General features: G+C 43.4%; 1 protein-coding gene across 23 annotated transcripts in view; it reads right to left on the bottom strand.

Moving 5' to 3' along the window:
* Positions 1–26,189, bottom strand: part of LOC110495607 (leucine-rich repeat flightless-interacting protein 2) — a 53,000-nt gene extending 26,811 nt beyond the window's left edge. For 2 of the 23 annotated variants that reach the window (XM_036951801.1, XM_036951799.1), the window contains exons 1-4: positions 25,053–26,053; positions 6,549–6,635; positions 6,376–6,393; positions 5,992–6,039 (exon numbers count right to left, since the gene is read on the bottom strand). In XM_036951801.1, the coding sequence (XP_036807696.1) occupies positions 5,992–6,039; positions 6,376–6,393; positions 6,549–6,635; positions 25,053–25,148 (249 nt within the window). In that variant the 5' untranslated portion in view covers positions 25,149–26,053. Of the gene's footprint in view, positions 1–5,991; positions 6,040–6,375; positions 6,394–6,521; positions 6,636–8,012; positions 8,168–25,052 lie in introns of those variants that run through there. The other 21 variants (XM_036951805.1, XM_036951806.1, XM_036951813.1 and 18 more) reach the window with 19 other exon arrangements.
* Positions 26,190–27,348: the final 1,159 nt, after the last annotated feature.

The raw sequence follows: 27,348 nt of genomic DNA on the forward strand, positions 1-27,348 counted from the left end.
TCAGTGTGCAGTGAGCTGTTTCAACAGACAGTATATATTATATTATCAGTTTGCAGTGAGCTGTTTCAACAGACAGTATATATTATATTATCAGTTTGCAGTGAGCTGTTTCAACAGACAGTATATATTATATTATCAGTGTGCAGTGAGCTGTTTCAACAGACAGTATATATTATATTATCAGTGTGCAGTGAGCTGTTTCAACAGACAGTATATATTATATTATCAGTGTGCAGTGAGCTGTTTCAACAGACAGTATATATTATATTATCAGTGTGCAGTGAGCTGTTTCAACAGACAGTATATATTATATTATCAGAATGCAGTGAGCTGTTTCAACAGACAGTATATATTATATTATCAGTGTGCAGTGAGCTGTTTCAACAGACAGTATATATTATATTATCAGTGTGCAGTGAGCTGTTTCAACAGACAGTATATATTATATTATCAGTGTGCAGTGAGCTGTATTATATTATTAGTGTGCAGTGAGCTGTATTATATTATCAGTGTGCAGTGAGCTGTTTCAACAGACAGTATATATTATATTATCAGTGTGCAGTGAGCTGTTTCAACAGACAGTATATATTATATTATCAGTTTGCAGTGAGCTGTTTCAACAGACAGTATATATTATATTATCAGTTTGCAGTGAGCTGTTTCAACAGACAGTATATATTATATTATCAGTTTGCAGTGAGCTGTTTCAACAGACAGTATATATTATATTATCAGTGTGCAGTGAGCTGTATTATATTATTAGTGTGCAGTGAGCTGTTTCAACAGACAGTATATATTATATTATCAGTTTGCAGTGAGCTGTTTCAACAGACAGTATATATTATATTATCAGTGTGCAGTGAGCTGTATTATATTATCAGTGTGCAGTGAGCTGTTTCAACAGACAGTATATATTATATTATTAGTGTGCAGTGAGCTGTTTCAACAGACAGTATATATTATATTATCAGTGTGCAGTGAGCTGTATTATATTATTAGTGTGCAGTGAGCTGTATTATATTATCAGTGTGCAGTGAGCTGTTTCAACAGACAGTATATATTATATTATCAGTGTGCAGTGAGCTGTTTCAACAGACAGTATATATTATATTATCAGTTTGCAGTGAGCTGTTTCAACAGACAGTATATATTATATTATCAGTTTGCAGTGAGCTGTTTCAACAGACAGTATATATTATATTATCAGTTTGCAGTGAGCTGTTTCAACAGACAGTATATATTATATTATCAGTGTGCAGTGAGCTGTATTATATTATTAGTGTGCAGTGAGCTGTTTCAACAGACAGTATATATTATATTATCAGTTTGCAGTGAGCTGTTTCAACAGACAGTATATATTATATTATCAGTGTGCAGTGAGCTGTATTATATTATCAGTGTGCAGTAAGCTGTTTCAACAGACAGTGTATATTATATTATCAGTGTGCAGTGAGCTGTATTATATTATCAGTGTGCAGTGAGCTGTATTATATTACCAGTGTGCAGTAAGCTGTTTCAACAGACAGTATATATTATATTATCAGTGTGCAGTGAGCTGTTTCAACAGACAGTATATATTATATTATCAGTGTGCAGTGAGCTGTTTCAACAGACAGTATATATTATATTATCAGTGTGCAGTGAGCTGTATTATATTACCAGTGTGCAGTAAGCTGTTTCAACAGACAGTATATATTATATTATCAGTGTGCAGTGAGCTGTTTCAACAGACAGTATATATTATATTATCAGTGTGCAGTGAGCTGTTTCAACAGACAGTATATATTATATTATCAGTGTGCAGTGAGCTGTTTCAACAGACAGTATATATTATATTATCAGTGTGCAGTGAGCTGTTTCAACAGACAGTATATATTATATTACCAGTGTGCAGTGAGCTGTTTCAACAGACAGTATATATTATATTATCAGTGTGCAGTGAGCTGTTTCAACAGACAGTATATATTATATTATCAGTGTGCAGTGAGCTGTTTCAACAGACAGTATATATTATATTATCAGTGTGCAGTGAGCTGTATTATATTACCAGTGTGCAGTAAGCTGTTTCAACAGACAGTATATATTATATTATCAGTGTGCAGTGAGCTGTTTCAACAGACAGTATATATTATATTATCAGTGTGCAGTGAGCTGTATTATATTATCAGTGTGCAGTAAGCTGTTTCAACAGATGGTATATATTATATTACCAGTGTGCAGTAAGCTGTTTCAACAGACAGTATATATTATATTATCAGTGTGCAGTGAGCTGTATTATATTACCAGTGTGCAGTGAGCTGTTTCAACAGACAGTATATATTATATTATCAGTGTGCAGTGAGCTGTTTCAACAGACAGTATATATTATATTATCAGTGTGCAGTGAGCTGTTTCAACAGACAGTATATATTATATTATCAGTGTGCAGTGAGCTGTTTCAACAGACAGTATATATTATATTATCAGTGTGCAGTGAGCTGTTTCAACAGACAGTATATATTATATTATCAGAACGCAGTGAGCTGTTTCAACAGACAGTATATATTATATTATCAGTTTGCAGTGAGCTGTTTCAACAGACAGTATATATTATATTACCAGTGTGCAGTGAGCTGTTTCAACAGACAGTATATATTATATTATCAGTGTGCAGTGAGCTGTTTCAACAGACAGTATATATTATATTATCAGTGTGCAGTAAGCTGTTTCAACAGACAGTATATATTATATTATCAGTTTGCAGTGAGCTGTTTCAACAGACAGTATATATTATATTACCAGTGTGCAGTGAGCTGTATTATATTACCAGTGTGCAGTGAGCTGTATTATATTATTAGTGTGCAGTGAGCTGTTTCAACAGACAGTATATATTATATTATCAGTTTGCAGTGAGCTGTTTCAACAGACAGTATATATTATATTATCAGTGTGCAGTGAGCTGTTTCAACAGACAGTATATATTATATTATCAGTGTACAGTAAGCTGTTTCAACAGACAGTATATGTTATATTATCAGTGTGCAGTGAGCTGTTTCAACAGACAGTATATATTATATTATCAGTGTGCAGTAAGCTGTTTCAACAGACAGTATATATTATATTATCAGTGTGCAGTGAGCTGTTTCAACAGACAGTATATATTATATTATCAGTGTGCAGTGAGCTGTTTCAACAGACAGTATATATTATATTATCAGAATGCAATGAGCTGTTTCAACAGACAGTATATATTATATTATCAGTTTGCAGTGAGCTGTTTCAACAGACAGTATATATTATATTATCAGTGTGCAGTGAGCTGTTTCAACAGACAGTATATATTATATTATCAGAATGCAGTGAGCTGTTTCAACAGACAGTATATATTATATTATCAGAATGCAATGAGCTGTTTCAACAGACAGTATATATTATATTATCAGTTTGCAGTGAGCTGTTTCAACAGACAGTATATATTATATTATCAGTGTGCAGTGAGCTGTTTCAACAGACAGTATATATTATATTATCAGTGTGCAGTGAGCTGTTTCAACAGACAGTATATCTTATATTATCAGTGTGCAGTGAGCTGTATTATATTATCAGTGTGCAGTGAGCTGTATTATATTATTAGTGTGCAGTGAGCTGTTTCAACAGACAGTATATATTATATTACCAGTGTGCAGTGAGCTGTATTATATTACCAGTGTGCAGTGAGCTGTATTATATTATTAGTGTGCAGTGAGCTGTTTCAACAGACAGTATATATTATATTATCAGTGTGCAGTAAGCTGTTTCAACAGACAGTATATATTATATTATCAGTGTGCAGTAAGCTGTTTCAACAGACAGTATATATTATATTATCAGTGTGCAGTGAGCTGTATTATATTATTAGTGTGCAGTGAGCTGTTTCAACAGACAGTATATATTATATTATCAGTTTGCAGTGAGCTGTTTCAACAGACAGTATATATTATATTATCAGTGTGCAGTGAGCTGTATTATATTATCAGTGTGCAGTGAGCTGTTTCAACAGACAGTATATATTATATTATTAGTGTGCAGTGAGCTGTTTCAACAGACAGTATATATTATATTATCAGTGTGCAGTGAGCTGTATTATATTATTAGTGTGCAGTGAGCTGTATTATATTATCAGTGTGCAGTGAGCTGTTTCAACAGACAGTATATATTATATTATCAGTGTGCAGTGAGCTGTTTCAACAGACAGTATATATTATATTATCAGTTTGCAGTGAGCTGTTTCAACAGACAGTATATATTATATTATCAGTTTGCAGTGAGCTGTTTCAACAGACAGTATATATTATATTATCAGTGTGCAGTGAGCTGTTTCAACAGACAGTATATATTATATTATCAGTGTGCAGTGAGCTGTTTCAACAGACAGTATATATTATATTATCAGTGTGCAGTGAGCTGTTTCAACAGACAGTATATATTATATTATCAGTGTGCAGTGAGCTGTTTCAACAGACAGTATATATTATATTATCAGAATGCAGTGAGCTGTTTCAACAGACAGTATATATTATATTATCAGTGTGCAGTGAGCTGTTTCAACAGACAGTATATATTATATTATCAGTGTGCAGTGAGCTGTTTCAACAGACAGTATATATTATATTATCAGTGTGCAGTGAGCTGTATTATATTATTAGTGTGCAGTGAGCTGTATTATATTATCAGTGTGCAGTGAGCTGTTTCAACAGACAGTATATATTATATTATCAGTGTGCAGTGAGCTGTTTCAACAGACAGTATATATTATATTATCAGTTTGCAGTGAGCTGTTTCAACAGACAGTATATATTATATTATCAGTTTGCAGTGAGCTGTTTCAACAGACAGTATATATTATATTATCAGTTTGCAGTGAGCTGTTTCAACAGACAGTATATATTATATTATCAGTGTGCAGTGAGCTGTATTATATTATTAGTGTGCAGTGAGCTGTTTCAACAGACAGTATATATTATATTATCAGTTTGCAGTGAGCTGTTTCAACAGACAGTATATATTATATTATCAGTGTGCAGTGAGCTGTATTATATTATCAGTGTGCAGTGAGCTGTTTCAACAGACAGTATATATTATATTATTAGTGTGCAGTGAGCTGTTTCAACAGACAGTATATATTATATTATCAGTGTGCAGTGAGCTGTATTATATTATTAGTGTGCAGTGAGCTGTATTATATTATCAGTGTGCAGTGAGCTGTTTCAACAGACAGTATATATTATATTATCAGTGTGCAGTGAGCTGTTTCAACAGACAGTATATATTATATTATCAGTTTGCAGTGAGCTGTTTCAACAGACAGTATATATTATATTATCAGTTTGCAGTGAGCTGTTTCAACAGACAGTATATATTATATTATCAGTTTGCAGTGAGCTGTTTCAACAGACAGTATATATTATATTATCAGTGTGCAGTGAGCTGTATTATATTATTAGTGTGCAGTGAGCTGTTTCAACAGACAGTATATATTATATTATCAGTTTGCAGTGAGCTGTTTCAACAGACAGTATATATTATATTATCAGTGTGCAGTGAGCTGTATTATATTATCAGTGTGCAGTGAGCTGTTTCAACAGACAGTATATATTATATTATTAGTGTGCAGTGAGCTGTTTCAACAGACAGTATATATTATATTATCAGTGTGCAGTGAGCTGTATTATATTATCAGTGTGCAGTGAGCTGTTTCAACAGACAGTATATATTATATTATCAGTGTGCAGTGAGCTGTTTCAACAGACAGTATATATTATATTATCAGTGTGCAGTGAGCTGTTTCAACAGACAGTATATATTATATTATCAGTGTGCAGTGAGCTGTTTCAACAGACAGTATATATTATATTATCAGTGTGCAGTAAGCTGTTTCAACAGACAGTATGTATTATATTATCAGAGTCATCATGCAATCACAGCAGTCTAACAGAAACTAGCAGGGATCTTATACTGCAGTACACGTCCTACCATCCACTGCTCAATGTGGCCCCATTTGTTGTCCAGACCATAGTATTTCTGGGGGTGGAGAGGAGAGGGCAGGAAGAGGAAACCAGAGGAAGGAAGACATTAGAAAGGAGAGACAAGGAAATAGAGAGGTAAAAGCGACTTGTTTTTTAACAGTGCTGAACCCAAATAACCGTACATGTTTGACAAAAGATACACACAGCGAGTGATTTGATTTAGGTCAAGGGATTTGAAAGATACATTCATTGATCTTTGATCTGACAACGACAGTTAGCATTCAGATGCCAATAGGAGTGTAACGTGAACAGGAAAGAGAGAAGGAGAACATTTGAAGCAAGGAGGCCTACCTTCTGGCTTTGATACACCTAAAACAAAATGGAGGCCTACCTTCTGGCTTTGATACATCTAAAACAACATGGTGGACAGAAGGAGCAGGACACCACGGAGAAGAGAAGGCAGGACAATAGAAAGACAGTAGGTTAGGACATGTTGTTAGTATGGAAGACAAACAGGTTTTTGGTCAAGTATATTACCACCGTGCAGAGGTGTGTGTGTGTCACCTCTTTCTGCTGTCTCTCCAGTTCCTTCATGCGTATCTCCCGTGCCTCTGCTCTGGCCGCCCGCTTCGCTGCCAGTCTCGCCTCAGCCTGAAGAAGACACAGACAGAGAAAGACATTATACATTCAACAGGGTGTATAACAGTCAAATCAAAGCAGACCATACAATATTCCATGGTCTCTAATCATTATCTCTGCAATGACTGCCATTACTGCTAGCGTTAGCGTGAGCAAGCTGAGCAGAAAGTTCAACATAAAACTCAGTAAGCCCATTAGGTAAAGATGACACATTGAGCCGTGCTGCCATCAAATAAGTAGTAATTGACATGGAACCAGTTAATGAAATAATAGTTCATTATTAAGTTCCAAATGAGAGGGAAGCGTTACCATAGCAGCTAAGAGTGAGGGACTGGGAGCTTGGTGTTGAGGCTGTGGTTCCTGTCTTTCTGTTAGTGTTTACTATGCAGCTAGCTGGCTAATATAGCTTGAAACAAGCCTTTGAAGTTAAATTAGATCAGAGTGCTTTTAAGTCTGCCCGTCCTCAATAACCTTTAGCATTTGGTTATCAATGCTGCTGTGATCTCGTCACTCATTTCATTGTTTAAGAGAATGCCATGGTGACCAATAGCCATGCTTAACACACACACACACACACACAGCTGATTGCTGTATAGGTTCCAGGTAATCCACTTATTCTAATACGCTGTATGGTATTATTTTTGTAAAAAAAAAAAGAAAAACATTTATTTAACTAAGCAAGTCAGTTAACAACAAATTCTTATTTACAATGACAGCCTACCGGGGAACAGTGGGTTAACTGCCTTGTTCAGGGGTAGAACGACAGATTTTTACCTCGTCAGCTTGGGAATTAGATTCAGTAACCTCTCGGTCACCTGCCCAAGACTATAACCATTAGGCTACCTGCCGCCCAATATTATTGTTATTATATTATTCTAAACAAAGAACAAAAATGATTTGATACCAATGATCAGTCTTTTCTAGTTCTGCTTCAGTCTATTCTAGTTCTGCTTCAGTCGTTTCTAGTTCTGCTTCAGTCTTTTCTAGTTCTGCTTCAGTCGTTTCTAGTTCCACTTCAGTCGTTTCTAGTTTCGCTTCAGTCGTTTCTAGTTTCGCTTCAGTCTTTTCTAGCTTTGCTTCAGTCATTTCACACACTACTCCACTCAGTCACACACACACACACACACACACACACACACACACACACACACACACACACACACACACACACACACACACACACACACACACACACACACACACACACACACACACACACCCGTTTTAATGGCATCAGCTGATTACTGGTCTGGTGACACAGAGCTTCCAGACCAGCTATCAGAGGTCATGATTGCATCGCCAAAAATGAATAAGGTCCCGAGTCGTTCAGTGAAAGCTGAGATCAGGGCCCCAAAATAAAATACTAAACAGATTACCTTCAACTGAGACCTTCAACTGAGAAACAGCAGACAGAAAATCCATTCAGGACAGAAACCCACTACTTTAAGATTGTCTCTCTATTCCACAACCAAACCATATGAGAACGGCTTTCACTTTCTAGTTCACCACTGAAGTGGCCTTTAGGAAACATATGCGTCCCGTTTACAGCTTCTCCCACAATCTTCAATCACAAGAATTAAAGTGATTCTGAAAAACGCAGGACTAGCAGCAGCCACAAGAGGGGAGTGTTCCCTATGTCGTTTTATTACTGAGAGAGGCTGTGGATGAGCCAGCATTTCTGTCTGGGCACTGGTGAGGACACACCCACCCTCACTCTGACCATAACAACACTGCTTCCCCATAGCAACAGCCCAGCCTACAACCAAGCACATCTGATTCCCTGTAAAACATATCCAAATACCCAGATTCCACTTGTTGATGTCCATGTCATCTGTAATGCTTGTTTCGTTGTCTATTTGCAGAAGAGATCAAATCCATAAGATCCTTGAGGATTCAATGGCACCATTCCAGTTCATCCTCCACTGTCATACTCTCAATCTGAATGTGTATAAGTACTGTGAAGAGAGGAGGGCAGTGGCATAGGGCCAGGCAGTGCTGGCATTGTGTGTGCACTGGGGCCCTTGGCTATGGGGGGCCTGCAAACTCTCACTATCAAGTGTTGCATTGGCCTTCTAGGTATCTGCATAGCAGGCCCTAGAATTTGTACACTATACACCATTGCAAAAGTCATTACATTGTTTAACTGAAAGATGGGCCTACATGTCATTTGCACAGCAACACATCCCAGTCATGGTAATTTGTAACTTAAAAAAAAAAAATGCCACTACATGCCACTAAATATTTGAATGTATTGATGACTAGTACATCTATTTGGTCCACAAAACAAACCTCAATGAACAGTTCCAATGTTATTTGTTATTGTTGTGCAAAGACTGCTGGCAAATATGCAAATACTGTTCAAAAATATTGTAGAGGAGATTCAGAGGCATGCCTTATTGAGGGCGTGGCTTTCAATTAGTTATTTTTGGCCACCCGGAAGGGTGAATGTCTTTCCAGTTCATCTGGTCTGTTCACTTTCAATTACCGTTGTGAATTGTGATGGGAGGCCAAATGATCATATTGTTCACACAGGCCTGGGAAGATTTAGTCAGAGCCAATGGAAGAGGGTGTAACTATAGAGATCATCAGGCTACTGAAGGGCTCACTTCTCCCTAACTACAACACAGACAAAGGTAAATGCTAGTTGAGGCTGGCGCTTTATGTTAGCCTGGAAAGGCCTTGATCCAGTCAGGCCTGTTTCCCCATTGTGTTTGTTTCACAGCTCGTTGAGAGGACGGAGATAGCAGTCAGCACACAGGAAACCGTTTGAACAGCAATACTGCACAACTGTTTGTAAATGAACACAGGCTGTTAAAGGCCCAGTGCCATCAAAAACATTATTCATTTCCTGTGTTTTATATCTATTTCCACACTAGGAGGTTGGAATAATACTGTGAAATTGTGAACATTATGATAATGCCCTTTTAGTGTAAAAGCTGTTTGAAAAGACCTCCTGAAATCACAGCCCGTTGTGGTGGGATGGAGTTTTGGCCTGCCTCAGACAGTAAATTAGTTAATAGACCAATAAGAAAGAGGGTTCCAAACCTCCCTGCCAATAACAGCTAGTTTTAACTAACAGACCACTACCAGACAGTCCTATACATTTTTTTGCTTGAAAAATTGCTCTTTGCTAAAAAAAAGCTTATTTAAAATTTTTTTTTTGACCATTTTGATTGAAAACAATGACAGGAAGGTACTTAATTGTTACCCAGAAATGATTTAATATTGAGATATAAATGGCTGCATTGGACCTTTAACATGAATTGAACAGGATGAAATGTAACTGAATTATCAACCTTTATTTAACTAGGTAAGTCAGTTAAGAACAAATTCTTATTTACAATGACGGCCGACCCCGGGCCAATTGTGCACCGCCCTATGGGACTCCCAATCACAGCTGGATGTGATGCAGCCTGGATTTGAACCAGGGACTGCAGTGACACCTGTTGCACTGAGATGCAGTGTCTTAGACCGCAGTGCCACTCAGGAGCAATCTTAATGTTCTCACTCCAAAAGAGCTAGTGGTGCCAAGCATTCAACGCCATCACGGTAACGATACAAAACAAAACAGAAAATAGAACCTGGATAAGAATGCCAGCCGAGCCAGTAAACAAACCAAACTCAAGAAACGAAGGAAAATGCAATAACCACTAAAGGTATTTATCTTCACTAAAATGTGAAGCAAAGAGCTGTTACTAACTAATTACAACCACATGTGACTGCACTGCTGTGTGCCTATTGCCTCAAGCAGTCAAGGACCTGCAGAGAGAGAACTGAGAGACTGAGGCAAGGATTCAATCTGGCTTGGCTGTTGGAGAGAAGTGAAATAGCTTGGATGCTGCCTTGAGACTGAGACACATGGGTTATTCATTAGTAACAAGCAGCATTCCACGCTGTGAGTCTCCGGCTCATAGTCTCACATTGAGCGTCATTGGTACAGTACGGTGGCCTCATTGGGTCAAAAGACTGCAGCACTATTCAGGAGATTTAGGATACAGGATTATGTCAGGGTAGATTAGGCAGGTAAGCCTGGTGAGACTCAGTCCGGTTCATGGGCCTTCACTGTGAAGAAATCATATGGCAGCCTGCCTAGCCCAACCTGCCTTACAGCTTGCCTGGTCTGCCTGTCAACAGAGACCGATGAGGAGGGTGGAGGTCTGGGGCTGCCTGTTAACAGAGACCGATGAGGAGGGTGTTCTGGGGCTGCCTGTCAACAGAGACCGATGAGGAGGGTGTTCTGGGGCTGCCTGTTAACAGAGACCGATGAGGAGGGTGTTCTGGGGCTGCCTGTCAACAGAGACCGATGAGGAGGGTGTTCTGGGGCTGCCTGTCAACAGAGACCAATGAGGAGGGTGGTCTGGGGCTGCCTGTCAACAGAGACCGATGAGGAGGGTGGTCTGGGGCTGCCTGTCAACAGAGACCAATGAGGAGGGTGGTCTGGGGCTGCCTGTCAACAGAGACCGATGAGGAGGGTGGAGGTCTGGGGCTGCCTGTTAACAGAGACCGATGAGGAGGGTGGTCTGGGGCTGCCTGTCAACAGAGACCGATGAGGAGGGTGGTCTGGGGCTGCCTGTCAACAGAGACCAATGAGGAGGGTGGTCTGGGGCTGCCTGTCAACAGAGACCAATGAGGAGGGTGGAGGTCTGGGGCTGCCTGTCAACAGAGACCAATGAGGAGGGTGGTCTGGGGCTGCCTGTCAACAGAGACCAATGAGGAGGGTGGTCTGGGGCTGCCTGTCAACAGAGACCGATGAGGAGGGTGGTCTGGGGCTGCCTGTCAACAGAGACCGATGAGGAGGGTGTTCTGGGGCTGCCTGTCAACAGAGACCAATGAGGAGGGTGGTCTGGGGCTGCCTGTCAACAGAGACCAATGAGGAGGGTGGAGGTCTGGGGCTGCCTGTCAACAGAGACCAATGAGGAGGGTGGTCTGGGGCTGCCTGTCAACAGAGACCGATGAGGAGGGTGGAGGTCTGGGGCTGCCTGTCAACAGAGACCAATGAGGAGGGTGGAGGTCTGGGGCTGCCTGTCAACAGAAACCAATGAGGAGGGTGGTCTGGGGCTGCCTGTCAACAGAGACCAATGAGGAGGGTGGTCTGGGGCTGCCTGTCAACAGAGACCGATGAGGAGGGTGTTCTGGGGCTGCCTGTCAACAGAGACCAATGAGGAGGGTGGTCTGGGGCTGCCTGTCAACAGAGACCGATGAGGAGGGTGTTCGGGGGCTGCCTGTCAACAGAGACTGATGAGGAGGGTGGAGGTCTGGGGCTGCCTGTCAACAGAGACCGATGAGGAGGGTGGTCTGGGGCTGCCTAGACAAGTGTAGACCATATCAGATTAATCATTGTGGATCATTGCAGACACTCATTCACATCCTGCCTTAAAGCTGTGATATGTCACTTGTTGGGTGACAACCAAATCCACAGAGGAATGTGAGTTATAGATCTGTCATTTTCATTAAAAGCAATATACAGGGGGTACCGGTACCGAGTCAATGTGCGGGGGGTACAAGTTAGTAGAGGTAATTGAGGTAATATGTACATGTAGGTAGGGGTAAAGTGACTGTGCATCGATAATAAACAGAGAGTAGCAGCAGCATAAAGAAAGGGGGGAGGTGGGGGTCAATGTAAATAGTTGGGGTAGCCCATTTTCTTACTGTTCAGCAGTCTTATGGCTTGGGGGAAGAAGCTGTTTAGAAGCCTCTTGGACCTAGACTTGGTGCTCTGGTGCCGCTTGCTATGTTGTAGCAGAGAGAACAGTCTATGACTATAGGGTGGCTGGAGTCTTTGGCTATTTTTAGGGTCATCCTTTGACACCGCCTGGTATAGAGGTCCTGGATTGCAGGAAGCTTGGCCCCAGTGATGTACTGGGCTGTATACACTACCCTCCATAGTGTCATTTTAACCACTAGGGTTGTGAAACTAAGTGGATCTTTGGAAATATCGCCACTAAATCAAACTCAAGTTTAGGGACATGTGACAATAAAGTGAATGACTAAATTAACAGAATTTATACAATTTCATTGGGGAAAAAGTAATGAAAGGTGAACCTGTGAAAATGGTGTCTATGCTTCAAGCCATGACTGTATATCTCTGGTCACACAAAAAAGTAACGTTGGATCGCGTATTGTGGGCCTATATACAGGACAGAAATACCAGAAATATAATCCAGGATTTTTACAACTGGCTGCATCCATCCCTTTCCAGACAAAACACTCCCCTGGTTTCTTTTAACCTTTATTTAACTAGACAAGTCAGTTAAGAACAAATTCTTATGTACAATGACGGCCTACCCCAGACGACACTGGGCCAATGGTGCGCCGCACTATGGGACTCCCAATCGCAGCCGGATGTGATACAGCCTGGATTCAAACCAGGGACTGTAGTGAAACCTCTTGCACTGAGATGCAGTGCGTTAGACCAATGAGTCAATCGCGAGTCCAGTTCTTAAAGACTGCTCTGATAAAACTAGCCACTGGTCAGTACTATTAGAGGCCTGGAAGCTTTACACTAGTCGGCATGGACAGCAGCAGCACTGGTCAGTACTATTAGAGACCTGGAAGCTTTGCACTAGTCGGCCTGGACAGCAGCAGCACTGGTCAGTACTATTAGAGGCCTGGAAGCTTTACACTAGTCGGCCTGGACAGCAGCAGCACTGGTCAGTACTATTAGAGACCTGGAAGCTTTACACTAGTCGGCCTGGACAGCAGCAGCACTGGTCAGTACTATTAGAGACCTGGAAGCTTTACACTAGTCGGCCTGGACAGCAGCAGCACTGGTCAGTACTATTAGAGACCTGGAAGCTTTACACTAGTCGGCCTGGACAGCAGCAGCACTGGTCAGTACTATTAGAGACCTGGAAGCTTTACACTAGTCGGCCTGGACAGCAGCAGCACTGGTCAGTACTATTAGAGGCCTGGAAGCTTTGCACTAGTCGGGTTGGACAGCAGCAGCACTGGTCAGTACTATTAGAGGCCTGGAAGCTTTACACTAGTCGGCCTGGACAGCAGCAGCACTGGTCAGTACTATTAGAGGCCTGGAAGCTTTGCACTAGTCGGGTTGGACAGCAGCAGCACTGGTCAGTACTATTAGAGACCTGGAAGCTTTGCACTAGTCGGGTTGGACAGCAGCAGCACTGGTCAGTACTATTAGAGGCCTGGAAGCTTTACACTAGTCGGCCTGGACAGCAGCAGCACTGGTAAGTACTATTAGAGACCTGGAAGCTTTGCACTAGTCGGCCTGGACAGCAGCAGCACTGGTCAGTACTATTAGAGACCTGGAAGCTTTACACTAGTCGGCCTGGACAGCAGCAGCACTGGTCAGTACTATTAGAGACCTGGAAGCTTGTACTAGTCGGGTTGGACAGCAGCAGCACTGGTCAGTACTATTAGAGACCTGGAAGCTTTACACTAGTCGGCCTGGACAGCAGCAGCACTGGTCAGTACTATTAGAGGCCTGGAAGCTTTGCACTAGTCGGCCTGGACAGCAGCAGCACTGGTCAGTACTATTAGAGACCTGGAAGCTTTACACTAGTCGGGTTGGACAGCAGCAGCACTGGTCAGTACTATTAGAGACCTGGAAGCTTTGCACTAGTCGGCCTGGACAGCAGCAGCACTGGTCAGTACTATTAGAGACCTGGAAGCTTTACACTAGTCGGGTTGGACAGCAGCAGTACTGGTCAGTACTATTAGAGGCCTGGAAGCTTTGCACTAGTCGGGTTGGACAGCAGCAGCACTGGTCAGTACTATTAGAGGCCTGGAAGCTTTGCACTAGTCGGCCTGGACAGCAGCAGCACTGGTCAGTACTATTAGAGGCCTGGAAGCTTGCACTAGTCGGCCTGGACAGCAGCAGCACTGGTCAGTACTATTAGAGACCTGGAGGCTTTGCACTAGTCGGCCTGGACAGCAGCAGCACTGGTCAGTACTATTAGAGGCCTGGAAGCTTGCACTAGTCGGCCTGGACAGCAGCAGCACTGGTCAGTACTATTAGAGGCCTGGAAGCTTTACACTAGTCGGCCTGGACAGCAGCAGCACTGGTCAGTACTATTAGAGGCCTGGAAGCTTTACACTAGTCGGCCTGGACAGCAGCAGCACTGGTCAGTACTATTAGAGGCCTGGAAGCTTTACACTAGTCGGCCTGGACAGCAGCAGCACTGGTCAGTACTATTAGAGGCCTGGAAGCTTTACACTAGTCGGCCTGGACAGCAGCAGCACTGGTCAGTACTATTAGAGACCTGGAAACTTTGCACTAGTCGGCTTGGACAGCAGCAGCACTGGTCAGTACTATTAGAGGCCTGGAAGCTTTACACTAGTCGGGTTGGACAGCAGCAACACTGGTCAGTACTATTAGAGGCCTGGAAGCTTTACACTAGTCGGCCTGGACAGCAGCAGCACTGGTCAGTACTATTAGAGGCCTGGAAGCTTTACACTAGTCGGCCTGGACAGCAGCAGCACTGGTCAGTACTATTAGAGACCTGGAAGCTTTGCACTAGTCGGCCTGGACAGCAGCAGCACTGGTCAGTACTATTAGAGGCCTGGAAGCTTTACACTAGTCGGCCTGGACAGCAGCAGCACTGGTCAGTACTATTAGAGACCTGGAAGCTTGTACTAGTCGGCCTGGACAGCAGCAGCACTGGTCAGTACTATTAGAGACCTGGAAGCTTTACACTAGTCGGCCTGGACAGCAGCAGCACTGGTCAGTACTATTAGAGGCCTGGAAGCTTTACACTAGTCGGCTTGGACAGCAGCAGCACTGGTCAGTACTATTAGAGGCCTGGAAGCTTTACACTAGTCGGCCTGGACAGCAGCAGCACTGGTCAGTACTATTAGAGGCCTGGAAGCTTTACACTAGTCGGCCTGGACAGCAGCAGCTCTGGTCAGTACTATTAGAGACCTGGAAGCTTGTACTAGTCGGCCTGGACAGCAGCAGCACTGGTCAGTACTATTAGAGACCTGGAAGCTTTACACTAGTCGGCCTGGACAGCAGCAGCACTGGTCAGTACTATTAGAGACCTGGAAGCTTTACACTAGTCGGCCTGGACAGCAGCAGCACTGGTCAGTACTATTAGAGGCCTGGAAGCTTTACACTAGTCGGCTTGGACAGCAGCAACACTGGTCAGTACTATTAGAGGCCTGGAAGCTTTACACTAGTCGGCCTGGACAGCAGCAGCACTGGTCAGTACTATTAGAGACCTGGAAGCTTGTACTAGTCGGCCTGGACAGCAGCAGCACTGGTCAGTACTATTAGAGACCTGGAAGCTTTACACTAGTCGGCCTGGACAGCAGCAGCACTGGTCAGTACTATTAGAGGCCTGGAAGCTTTACACTAGTCGGCTTGGACAGCAGCAGCACTGGTCAGTACTATTAGAGGCCTGGAAGCTTTACACTAGTCGGCCTGGACAGCAGCAGCACTGGTCAGTACTATTAGAGGCCTGGAAGCTTTACACTAGTCGGCCTGGACAGCAGCAGCACTGGTCAGTACTATTAGAGACCTGGAAGCTTGTACTAGTCGGCCTGGACAGCAGCAGCACTGGTCAGTACTATTAGAGACCTGGAAGCTTTACACTAGTCGGCCTGGACAGCAGCAGCACTGGTCAGTACTATTAGAGACCTGGAAGCTTTACACTAGTCGGCCTGGACAGCAGCAGCACTGGTCAGTACTATTAGAGGCCTGGAAGCTTTACACTAGTCGGCTTGGACAGCAGCAACACTGGTCAGTACTATTAGAGGCCTGGAAGCTTTACACTAGTCGGCCTGGACAGCAGCAGCACTGGTCAGTACTATTAGAGGCCTGGAAGCTTTACACTAGTCGGCCTGGACAGCAGCAGCACTGGTCAGTACTATTAGAGACCTGGAAGCTTGTACTAGTCGGCCTGGACAGCAGCAGCACTGGTCAGTACTATTAGAGACCTGGAAGCTTTACACTAGTCGGCCTGGACAGCAGCAGCACTGGTCAGTACTATTAGAGACCTGGAAGCTTTACACTAGTCGGCCTGGACAGCAGCAGCACTGGTCAGTACTATTAGAGGCCTGGAAGCTTTACACTAGTCGGCTTGGACAGCAGCAACACTGGTCAGTACTATTAGAGGCCTGGAAGCTTTACACTAGTCGGCCTGGACAGCAGCAGCACTGGTCAGTACTATTAGAGGCCTGGAAGCTTTACACTAGTCGGCCTGGACAGCAGCAGCACTGGTCAGTACTATTAGAGACCTGGAAGCTTTGCACTAGTCGGCCTGGACAGCAGCAGCACTGGTCAGTACTATTAGAGGCCTGGAAGCTTTACACTAGTCGGCCTGGACAGCAGCAGCACTGGTCAGTACTATTAGAGACCTGGAAGCTTTACACTAGTCGGCATGGACAGCAGCAGCACTGGTCAGTACTATTAGAGACCTGGAAGCTTGTACTAGTCGGCCTGGACAGCAGCAGCACTGGTCAGTACTATTAGAGACCTGGAAGCTTTACACTAGTCGGCCTGGACAGCAGCAGCACTGGTCAGTACTATTAGAGGCCTGGAAGCTTTACACTAGTCGGCTTGGACAGCAGCAGCACTGGTCAGTACTATTAGAGGCCTGGAAGCTTTACACTAGTCGGCCTGGACAGCAGCAGCACTGGTCAGTACTATTAGAGACCTGGAAGCTTTACACTAGTCGGCCTGGACAGCAGCAGCACTGGTCAGTACTATTAGAGGCCTGGAAGCTTTACACTAGTCGGGTTGGACAGCAGCAGCACTGGTCAGTACTATTAGAGGCCTGGAAGCTTTACACTAGTCGGCCTGGACAGCAGCAGCACTGGTCAGTACTATTAGAGACCTGGAAGCTTGTACTAGTCGGCCTGGACAGCAGCAGCACTGGTCAGTACTATTAGAGACCTGGAAGCTTTACACTAGTCGGCCTGGACAGCAGCAGCACTGGTCAGTACTATTAGAGGCCTGGAAGCTTTACACTAGTCGGCTTGGACAGCAGCAGCACTGGTCAGTACTATTAGAGGCCTGGAAGCTTTACACTAGTCGGCCTGGACAGCAGCAGCACTGGTCAGTACTATTAGAGACCTGGAAGCTTTACACTAGTCGGCCTGGACAGCAGCAGCACTGGTCAGTACTATTAGAGGCCTGGAAGCTTTACACTAGTCGGGTTGGACAGCAGCAGCACTGGTCAGTACTATTAGAGGCCTGGAAGCTTTACACTAGTCGGCCTGGACAGCAGCAGCTCCCATCCAGAACAGACCTCATGGAGGCTTAAAAGCAGAACAGCTTTGTAACTCCAGATGTTTTCCTTCACCAGTGTCAAGACCTTCACAGGCATGATGCATCCCTACGGATCTATTCCTAGCCAGGCTCTCTGAGTGAGAGCAGAGGGAAGGGCCACCTCAACACTTACTGGAAAATAAAGTCTCTTGGAAGTTATTCAGTGCACTCCTCTCATAGGGGCAAATCCTAGCTTCCCGTTAGGACGAAATCCTCTGTTCTGCCGTTGACCTCAATGAAAGTTAGGCTTCGCCCCATCGTGAACACATAAGTGCAGGAAAATGTGATCATTATAAACGGTTGATCACTTTAACCTAAATAGTTTAGTAAAAGCGTAATGCACTGTACTTTATAGTACATTCTAGTCTCATGCTGTGCTCATGAGGCCTTGTTGGGGGGCAGAGTAGAGTTTCCCATTCAGGTGTGTTGTGACAACCCCATAATACTATAACAGTACATTCTAGTCTCATGCTGTGCTCATGAGGCCTTGTTTGGGGGCAGAGTAGAGTTTCCCATTCAGGTGTGTTGTGACAACCCCATAATACTATAACAGTACATTCTAGTCTCATGATGTGTTGAAGCAGTAGTGGGGGTTGAGCACTTAGCTTGGAGTTTTCTAGGGTGTTTGAGACTAATGTCCATGCAGAGAACACATGGTGTCTGTCTGTCTGATACATCCCTGTACAGGCCAGTGCCCTGATGTATACATAGCAGCATTTTACTGTGGTAATCTTCTTAGGAGGAGCCTCATGCAGAGATTTATGCACTTTGAAGAGCAGCAGACTTCTGCTGTGTGTGTGTGTGTGTGTGTGTGTGTGTGTGTGTGTGTGTGTGTGTGTGTGTGTGTGTGTGTGTGTGTGTGTGTGTGTGTTAGGCTCTTTAGACCATATTATAAAGACACTTAATGGACAAAATTGCTCTGCCGTGATGCCCAACATGCTGATGGAGGTGAGGGGAGGGAGAAGGGTGGCAGTACAGTCACATCCCCTAATGTCAACACAGTCAGTGAGGACAAGTTAAGAGAGCCGGTACATGTAGCAATGACTCCATGTTTCAGATATCTGGCATGCCTGTGTCGCTGTAAGCTATGCAGTCAAACCTTTACATTCACCTGTCCGATCATTTCAGACAACAGTGACTACAGCACTTCAAGGAAGGAAGGTTAGGCCTCTGACTCAGTAGATGTATTGAATCATCATCACTGATGGGAGGTCAAAGGTAGCTAGCTGGAAGTCTAGACCAATCGCCTGTTCATCACACTTCACTAATCGCCTGCCACCTCACCCAACCTCACTCGTTGGGAATCCCTTTTAGATTAAATGGGTCAAATATTGTTTTGAGACATGATTAATGATTTAGCCAGAATACAGTAAAAGCTGGTTACTGTTGCCATGACACTACTCCAGCAGTGATTAAAGTGCAGGTTCACGTTTTTCTTCATGAATCTTGTTCTGGAGGCAGCTCTGCAGAGTGCTAGCTGGCACAGCCACAAAGTCATAGGAGGAGGATTTTAAACCTAACCTTATCCCTAACCTTAACCAGACTGCTAACCCTAATACCTAACCCTAACCTTAACCCTAACCTTAACCAGACTGCTAACCCTAATGCCTAACCCTAACCTTATCCCTAACCTTAACCAGACTGCTAACCCTAATGCCTAACCCTAACCTTATCCCTAACCTTAACCAGACTGCTAACCCTAATACCTAACCCTAACCTTATCCCTAACCTTAACCAGACTGCTAACCCTAATACCTAACCCTAACCTTAACCCTAACCTTAACCAGACTGCTAACCCTAATGCCTAACCCTAACCTTATCCCTAACCTTAACCAGACTGCTAACCCTAATGCCCAACCCTAACCTTAACCAGACTGCTAACCCTAATGCCTAACCATAACCTTAACCAGACTGCTAACTTTAATGCCTAACCCTAACCTTATCCCTAACCTTAACCAGACTGCTAACCCTAATGCCTAACCCTAACCTTATCTCTAACCTTAACCAGACTGCTAACCCTAATGCCTAACCCTAACCTTATCCCTAACCTTAACCAGACTGCTAACCCTAATGCCTAACCCTAACCTTATCCCTAACCTTAACCAGACTGCTAACCCTAATGCCTAACCCTAACCTTAACCCTAACCTTAACCAGACTGCTAACCCTAATGCCTAACCCTAACCTTAACCAGACTGCTAAACCTAATGCCTATCCCTAACCTTAACCAGACTGCTAACCCTAATGCCTAACCCTAACCTTAAATTAAGATCAAAAAGCACATTTTTGTTTTCAGTAATTTTTACAATATAGCCAATTTTGACTTTCCAGCTGGTCTATCTAAGGGGAACTCGCTCAGTTCTGCCTTCAGGACAAGACTCGTGACAATAAATGTCAACCTGCGATTAAAGCAGGATGTGGATGATGCTGAGAGGCTTAAGAGATGCAGGTCACTGGCATAGACACAGTCCAATCCCCTGGTGCAGAGTGGCTGCTGAGTGCTTTTACACACAAACACACACGTGCACAGATCGCATGCACACATATACACAAACACACCCGCACACAAAAGTGGACACACACACATGAACATGTACATACACCAATACACACATAAATGTGCACCCAAGGGAACAGCTGTCAGCTTGCCTAGTAGGTCAGACTTCACCAGCTAGAACATGAAAGTCAGCCAAAAGCCTATCGCTTCCCCCTCACATACCCCCGACCCAAGCCCACCATGGACCCCTGTACTGCCCCCCACCCCCCCCCCCCTCCTTTTAATACTGGAGCTGTCTATCTGTTAATTCCTCCTAATTCCACAGGGACACACCCCCTAACACCATTGACTAAGGATTCTGAATCTGGCCTGTCTGTTATTTGTCAAACAACACTCTGGCACTAATGATATGACTAGCAGGTACCTGTTTATATCACAGTCAAACAACACTCTGGCACTAATGATATGACTAGCAGGTACCTGTTTATATCACAGTCAAACAACACTCTGGCACTAATGATATGACTAGCAGGTACCTGTTTATATCACAGTCAAACAACACTCTGGCACTAATGATATGACTAGCAGGTACCTGTTTATATCACTGTCAAACAGCACCCTGGCACTAATGATATGACTAGCAGGTACCTGTTTATATCACTGTCAAACAACACCCTGGCACTAATGATATGACTAGCAGGTACCTGTTTATATCACTGTCAAACAACACTCTGGCACTAATGATATGACTAGCAGGTACCTGTTTATATCACTGTCAAACAACACTCTGGCACTAATGATATGACTAGCAGGTACCTGTTTATATCACTGTCAAACAACACCCTGGCACTAATGATATGACTAGCAGGTACCTGCTGAATATCACTGGCATGACAGCAGAATGAGTTGATGACAACATCGTGCTCTGGGCCCTGGATTAATGATGTCTGTCTGTCATCTGCAGCTCTCAACGGTTTGTTATCACATGACTGGGGGCTTCAGGCCTCACTGCACTTGGTTTGGTTTGAGAGACACTTGATGTCTCATTGAGAACCATTTCCAACAGACTGGATGGAGTATTATGGATTCTTATCAGTGCCATAGATTATAGTGTGTAGAGATGGGAGAGAGACAGGACTGGAGTATTATGGAGTATTATCAGTGCCATAGATTATAGTGTGTAGAGATGGGAGAGAGACAGGACTGGAGTATTATGGAGTCTTATCAGTGCCATAGATTATAGTGTGTAGAGATGGGAGAGAGGCAGGACTGGAGTATTATGGAGTCTTATCAGTGCCATAGATTATAGTGTGTAGAGATGGGAGAGAGGCAGGACTGGAGTATTATGGAGTCTTATCAGTGCCATAGATTATAGTGTGTAGAGATGGGAGAGAGACAGGACTGGAGTATTATGGAGTCTTATCAGTGCCATAGATTATAGTGTGTAGAGATGGGAGAGAAACAGGACTGGAGTATTATGGAGTCTTATCAGTGCCATAGATTATAGTGTGTAGAGATGGGAGAGAGACAGGACTGGAGTATTATGGAGTCTTATCAGTGCCATAGATTATAGTGTGTAGAGATGGGAGAGAGACAGGACTGGAGGAAGACTGGAGGAAGTAGTAGTTGCATTTGAAAATTCCTCTGTGTGTGTGTGTGTGTGTGTGTGTGTGTGTGTGTGTGTGTGTGTGTGTGTGTCTGTGTGTCTGTGTGTGTGTGTGTGTTCAAAACAACCCCATATTCTGCTTAAGAACAGCTGTATAGCTTTGTCAACACTGTTATGAGGCACACAGTGTGTTATTATATTCCAGGATGACAACATCCCATTTCAGACCGTATTCTCATTAGCATGTGGGTGGGAGTGTCTTCTGAAGTGCCTTCACATCATGTTGTCACTCATATGGTGACTAAGCCCTCCTCTGATGTCAGCACTAAACAAAATACTGCCTTCCTGGTTGCTTAGCTCCCACCACACCCATGACAATTAGGGACGTTTATGTGTTCAAGGATCTGACTAGTGGTTCTGACTAATAGAACCTTTCTGTGTTTTTGTACCAACACATGATTCTTACTGCACATTGACTTATTACCCTGTATACTTCTTTATTTAGAAGAATGGCAGGGGAGCAGGAGAGCATAACAAGCCCTTTGATATCTAGTGAGGACATTTAGAACCTTTCAGGGGGAATATTATGGTCCACATAGTGAGGCTTTTCCTTCAGTTTACAGTCATGGCTGGTCAGAAAACCTACAGCACAGCATTACACTGGTGAGTTGTTTTAACATCATCAAGGACCGGGATTACATGTTGATAAAATCAACCAGATGAAGATGGAAGAGCTGGGCTCTAGTGACAGTTTGGAGGCCATTTGCAATGGGCACCGGGCAATGGGCACCGGGCAATGGGCACCGGGCAATGGGCAATGGGCACCGGGCAATGGGCACCGGACAATGGGCAATGGGCACCGGGCAATGGGCACCGGGCAATGGGCACCGGGCAATGGGCACCGGGCAATGGGCACCGGGCGCAGCAAGTCAATATTTTCAAGATGTTGTGGTCACTGGTCAACAGACTTCAGTCTAAAGTTGGTCAGAAGCCTGTCCTTACAAATACTAGCCAGAGTCTCACTAGAGTCCTGGACTTTTTTATTTTAACTCGGCAAGAACAAATTCTTATTTACAATGACAGCCTAACAGGGAACAGTGGGTTAACTACCTTATTCAGGGGGGGGACAACAGATTTTTACCTTGTCAGCTCAGGGATTTGATCCAGTAACCTTTTGGCCCAAAGTTCTAACTACTAGGCTACCTGGTGCCAGACTTCAATATAGTATGATGACAAACTGTCTGTCAATCTCCCTATGATTGTATCCCCATCAACTTCTGATTGTGTTTCCTACACCCAAAAAAACATAATCTCACATCACATGTGGTCCTCTGTGGCTCAGTAAGTGTGGCGTGACGCTTACAATGCTAGGGTTGTGGGTTCAATTCCTGCTGAGATTGCCACATGAAAAGTGTTTAAAAGCATCTGCTGGATATGATGTGGTTTACTTTATCTTCTGTCTGCACTGATTTGTTTTCACCTATCGTGTGACCTCAAATTGTTGTAAAGAGAGGAGGAGACCAGGGAAGGAAGCCAGTTCAGACTCCCTCTCATATTGAGATGCACCTCTCATTGCAGTATGACCTACATCTATCTTTTTCTCTCTCTCACTCGCTCTTTCCTGCTTCTTTAATAAGCGTCATGGATAGATGATAGATGAATAGGTGATAGATGATAGATCAATAGGTGATAGATGATGGATGATTGATGGATAGATGATAGGTGATAGATGATAGATGATATATGATAGAATGATATATGATAGGTGATATATGACATATGATAGGTGACAGATGACAGGTGATAGGTGATAAATGACAGGTGATAGATGATAAATGACAGGTGATAGATGATAGGTGATATATGACATATGATAGGTGACAGATGACAGGTGATAGATGATAGATGATATATGATAGATGATATGTGATAGATGATATATGATAGATGATATGTGATAGATGATATATGATAGGTGATAGATGATAGATGATATATGATAGATGATATATGATAGATGATATATGATAGATGATAGATGATATGTGATAGATGATATGTGATAGATGATATATGATAGGTGATATATGACATATGATAGGTGACAGATGACAGGTGATAGGTGATAAATGACAGGTGATAGATGATAGGTGACAGATGACAGGTGATAGGTGATAAATGACAGGTGATAGATGATAGGTGACAGATGACAGGTGATAGGTGATAAATGACAGGTGATAGGTGATAAATGACAGGTGATAGATGATATGTGATAGGTGACAGATGACAGGTGATAGGTGATAAATGACAGGTGATAGATGATAGATGACAGATGAATAGGACATGGATCAATAGCTAGGAAGTCTAACATTACAGTTGGTACCCATTTCAACGTGTAAACGTGTCCTTGCCACGAAGGTCATCCCCAGTTGTCTTTATCAAGCAATTTACCCCTCAACAATTCCCCCATTCATTGTGTCACTTTGATCCACTGTCCAGCCACATGCCAGTTTATGTAGGCCAAGCAAACAATGTCCGTGGTTCCTTTTACAAATAATGCCTCTTTGTCTGTTAGTCCAGGGAATGCCTTGCATACAGCATCGGAGAGGCAGCACGATACACATCCATTACCCCCAGTGAATAATAATTACCACGCTGTGTTCGTCAGTTGAGGAGGGTGTGGGGCTGCAGCAACTGATGCATGGTTTTTGAATAGTCCTAGTGTAGCCTAGGCTAGTGGTTCCCAACCTTTTTCGGTTACTATACCACCAACTAAATTTAGCTCTGTCCGGAGTACCCCTGAAGTACCCCCTCGTGTGCATTTTACCAGTAAGGTTATAGTCTCAAGAGTCTTCTTAAATACCCCCTGTGGATAGGCCAAGTACCCCCAGGGGTCCTACTACCCCAGGTTGGGAACGTCTGGTCTAGGCTATACTTTACAAGTATGATAGACATGCTCGTGTCTTTATGTTGGCATAATATATGTATATGTATAAAATAGGCTTAAATTGAAGGCACTCCGTGGAATAGGTTTGGCGCAGTATGACGAGCATTGCCTCCCAAAATAAGAAGGAAAATCATATCCCAAAACGTACCTCTCGAGCGATTTGATTGAGGGCATCGTCCTCTGCGGTCAGTCTCTCCCTGTTGGGGATTCTTTTTCTTCCAGTGCCAGTAATCTGAGTTCCCATGTTTGTGTATTCTGTGATAAAGTCCTTACTGTAGCATACGTGTCAGCCTCGAAGAAATTCAAAAATGGAACACAGGAGCCGAATGATGACGATGAAGGGCACGCTGGAAAAATATAATCACCATCTCCACGTAATGGAAAAATAGCTCACCAATAACACGCAAAAAAAGAAGTCAACTATTTACAATCGGGTAGCTACAATGTAACAACAATCCATCGTCAATTCGCTTCCCAGGCACGAGACGTGATGCCATTATGATACATTGTTCCAATGTAACCGCCTTCAAACGTAACAAACTGCATTACGAATATCCTTGATTCCTGTTGCTGATAAACAACTAACATCACACGCGTCACTTTGATGTGTCAAAACACCCTCATAGCATCAGGCTTCCCTCTTTGGGTACATTGGAAAACGAATAGTCATCTAGCTAATCCTAGGCAATGTCATCATTTAGATACGTTTCGGTATGGAACACCAAAACAAGAACACACGCGAGCCTGATAAATAATCGTTCTGTAGGTAGACCTAATAGCGATTGAATAATGTCCTCGCTCTTTGCTTTAGCAGAGAACGCGGGAGTCGCCGAGATGTCAAAGCAGATGGACGAAAGTTTTATTGCAGCGCAATCCCGGATGATAACCACAGTGGGATGAATACACGTTCCGGGGCAGAGCCTCGAGCCTGCTGGAGATAGATAGTGGCCGCAGTATGGCCGGGATGGGTGTCCTCCAAACAGTCGAATTTTACTGGTCATACAATATTCAAAGCAGATCCTTTGTGGTGTTTTCGTTCAGAATGTATCGTATAGCTTGAGAATGGTGTGATGCCTTAACAAATATTCTGTAGCCTAATGACCCGAATGGAATTACCCTGAAATGCACGAAGCAGGCCGTTCAGTTGACACTGTCTTTAGACGTCTCCAATAGTCTCGAAGCGAACAGAAAGGCTATTATCCTACTGTTATTTTAGAAGGAAGGTCAGCACTGAGTTCAACCAAATAAATCTCACTTGCCATGTCAAAATTGTGGCATAGGACTGTATGGCAATTCTCTGAATAGCTGTGTGTTCATCTTATTCCTTTGTTTATATGCATTTCTGATTCAAGCCTAAATTATAATATCAGACTATTTTAATCTGTAACGTTAACTCTGACCTCATGTCTAGTCAGTAAACTAGATGAACGCCTTCTGTTTATGCCGGAGAGCTCAGTGCCAATCCATAGCAACTGGTGGGAAATGACTCCCTCTAGTGGAGAAAGATAAGGCCTGAGAGCTCAGTGCCAATACATAGCGGGGAAATCACTTCCTATATTTTATTTAACTACGATGACGGCCTAGGAACAGTGGAACAGCCTAGGAACAGTTCACGACAGATTTTACCTGGTCAGCTCAGGGTTTTTATCTAGCAACCTTTCAGTTACTGGCCTAATGCTCTAACCACTAGGCTACCTTTTCATTACCAGGTAAATTGACTGAGAACACGTTCTCATTTACAGAAACGACCTGGGGAATAGTTGCAGGGGAGAGGGGGGGATGAATGAGCCAATTGTAAGCTGGGGATGATTAAGTGACCGTGATGGTATGAGGGACAGCTTGGGAATTTAACCAGGACACCAGGGTTAACACTCCTACGATAAGTGCCGTGGAATCTTTAATGACCTCAGAGAGTCAGGACACCCGTTTAACGTCCCATCCAAAAGACAGCACCCTACACAGGGTAGCACCCCCAATCAGTCTCCTGCGGGGGGATTTGGGATATTTTTTTGGACCAGAGGAAAGAATGCCTCCTACTGGCCCTCCAACACCACTTCCAGCACCATCTGGTCTCCCATCCAGGAACTGACCAGGACCAACCCTGCTTAGCTTCAGAAGCAAGCCAGCAGTGTAATGCAGGGTGGTATGTTGCTGGCTTGCCACACCTGTAGTGGGGACAGATAACAGATTTGCCCTGAACGATTGTTTGTTTAGTGTAATTCATATGTTATTGCAGTTGAATTGATGTTTTCTAGTGTCATTCAAATCAAATGAAATGTATTTGTCACATGCACCAAATACAACAGTAGTAGACCTTACAGTGAAGTGCTTACTTACAAGCCCTTAACCAACAATTAAGTTTTAAAGAAAATACCTATAAAAAAGGTAAGAGATAAAAATAACAATTATTAAAGAGCAGCAGGAAATAACAATAGTGGGGCTTT

Source organism: Oncorhynchus mykiss, chromosome 18, assembly GCF_013265735.2.
Source record: "Oncorhynchus mykiss isolate Arlee chromosome 18, USDA_OmykA_1.1, whole genome shotgun sequence".
Lineage (NCBI taxonomy): Eukaryota > Metazoa > Chordata > Actinopteri > Salmoniformes > Salmonidae > Oncorhynchus > Oncorhynchus mykiss.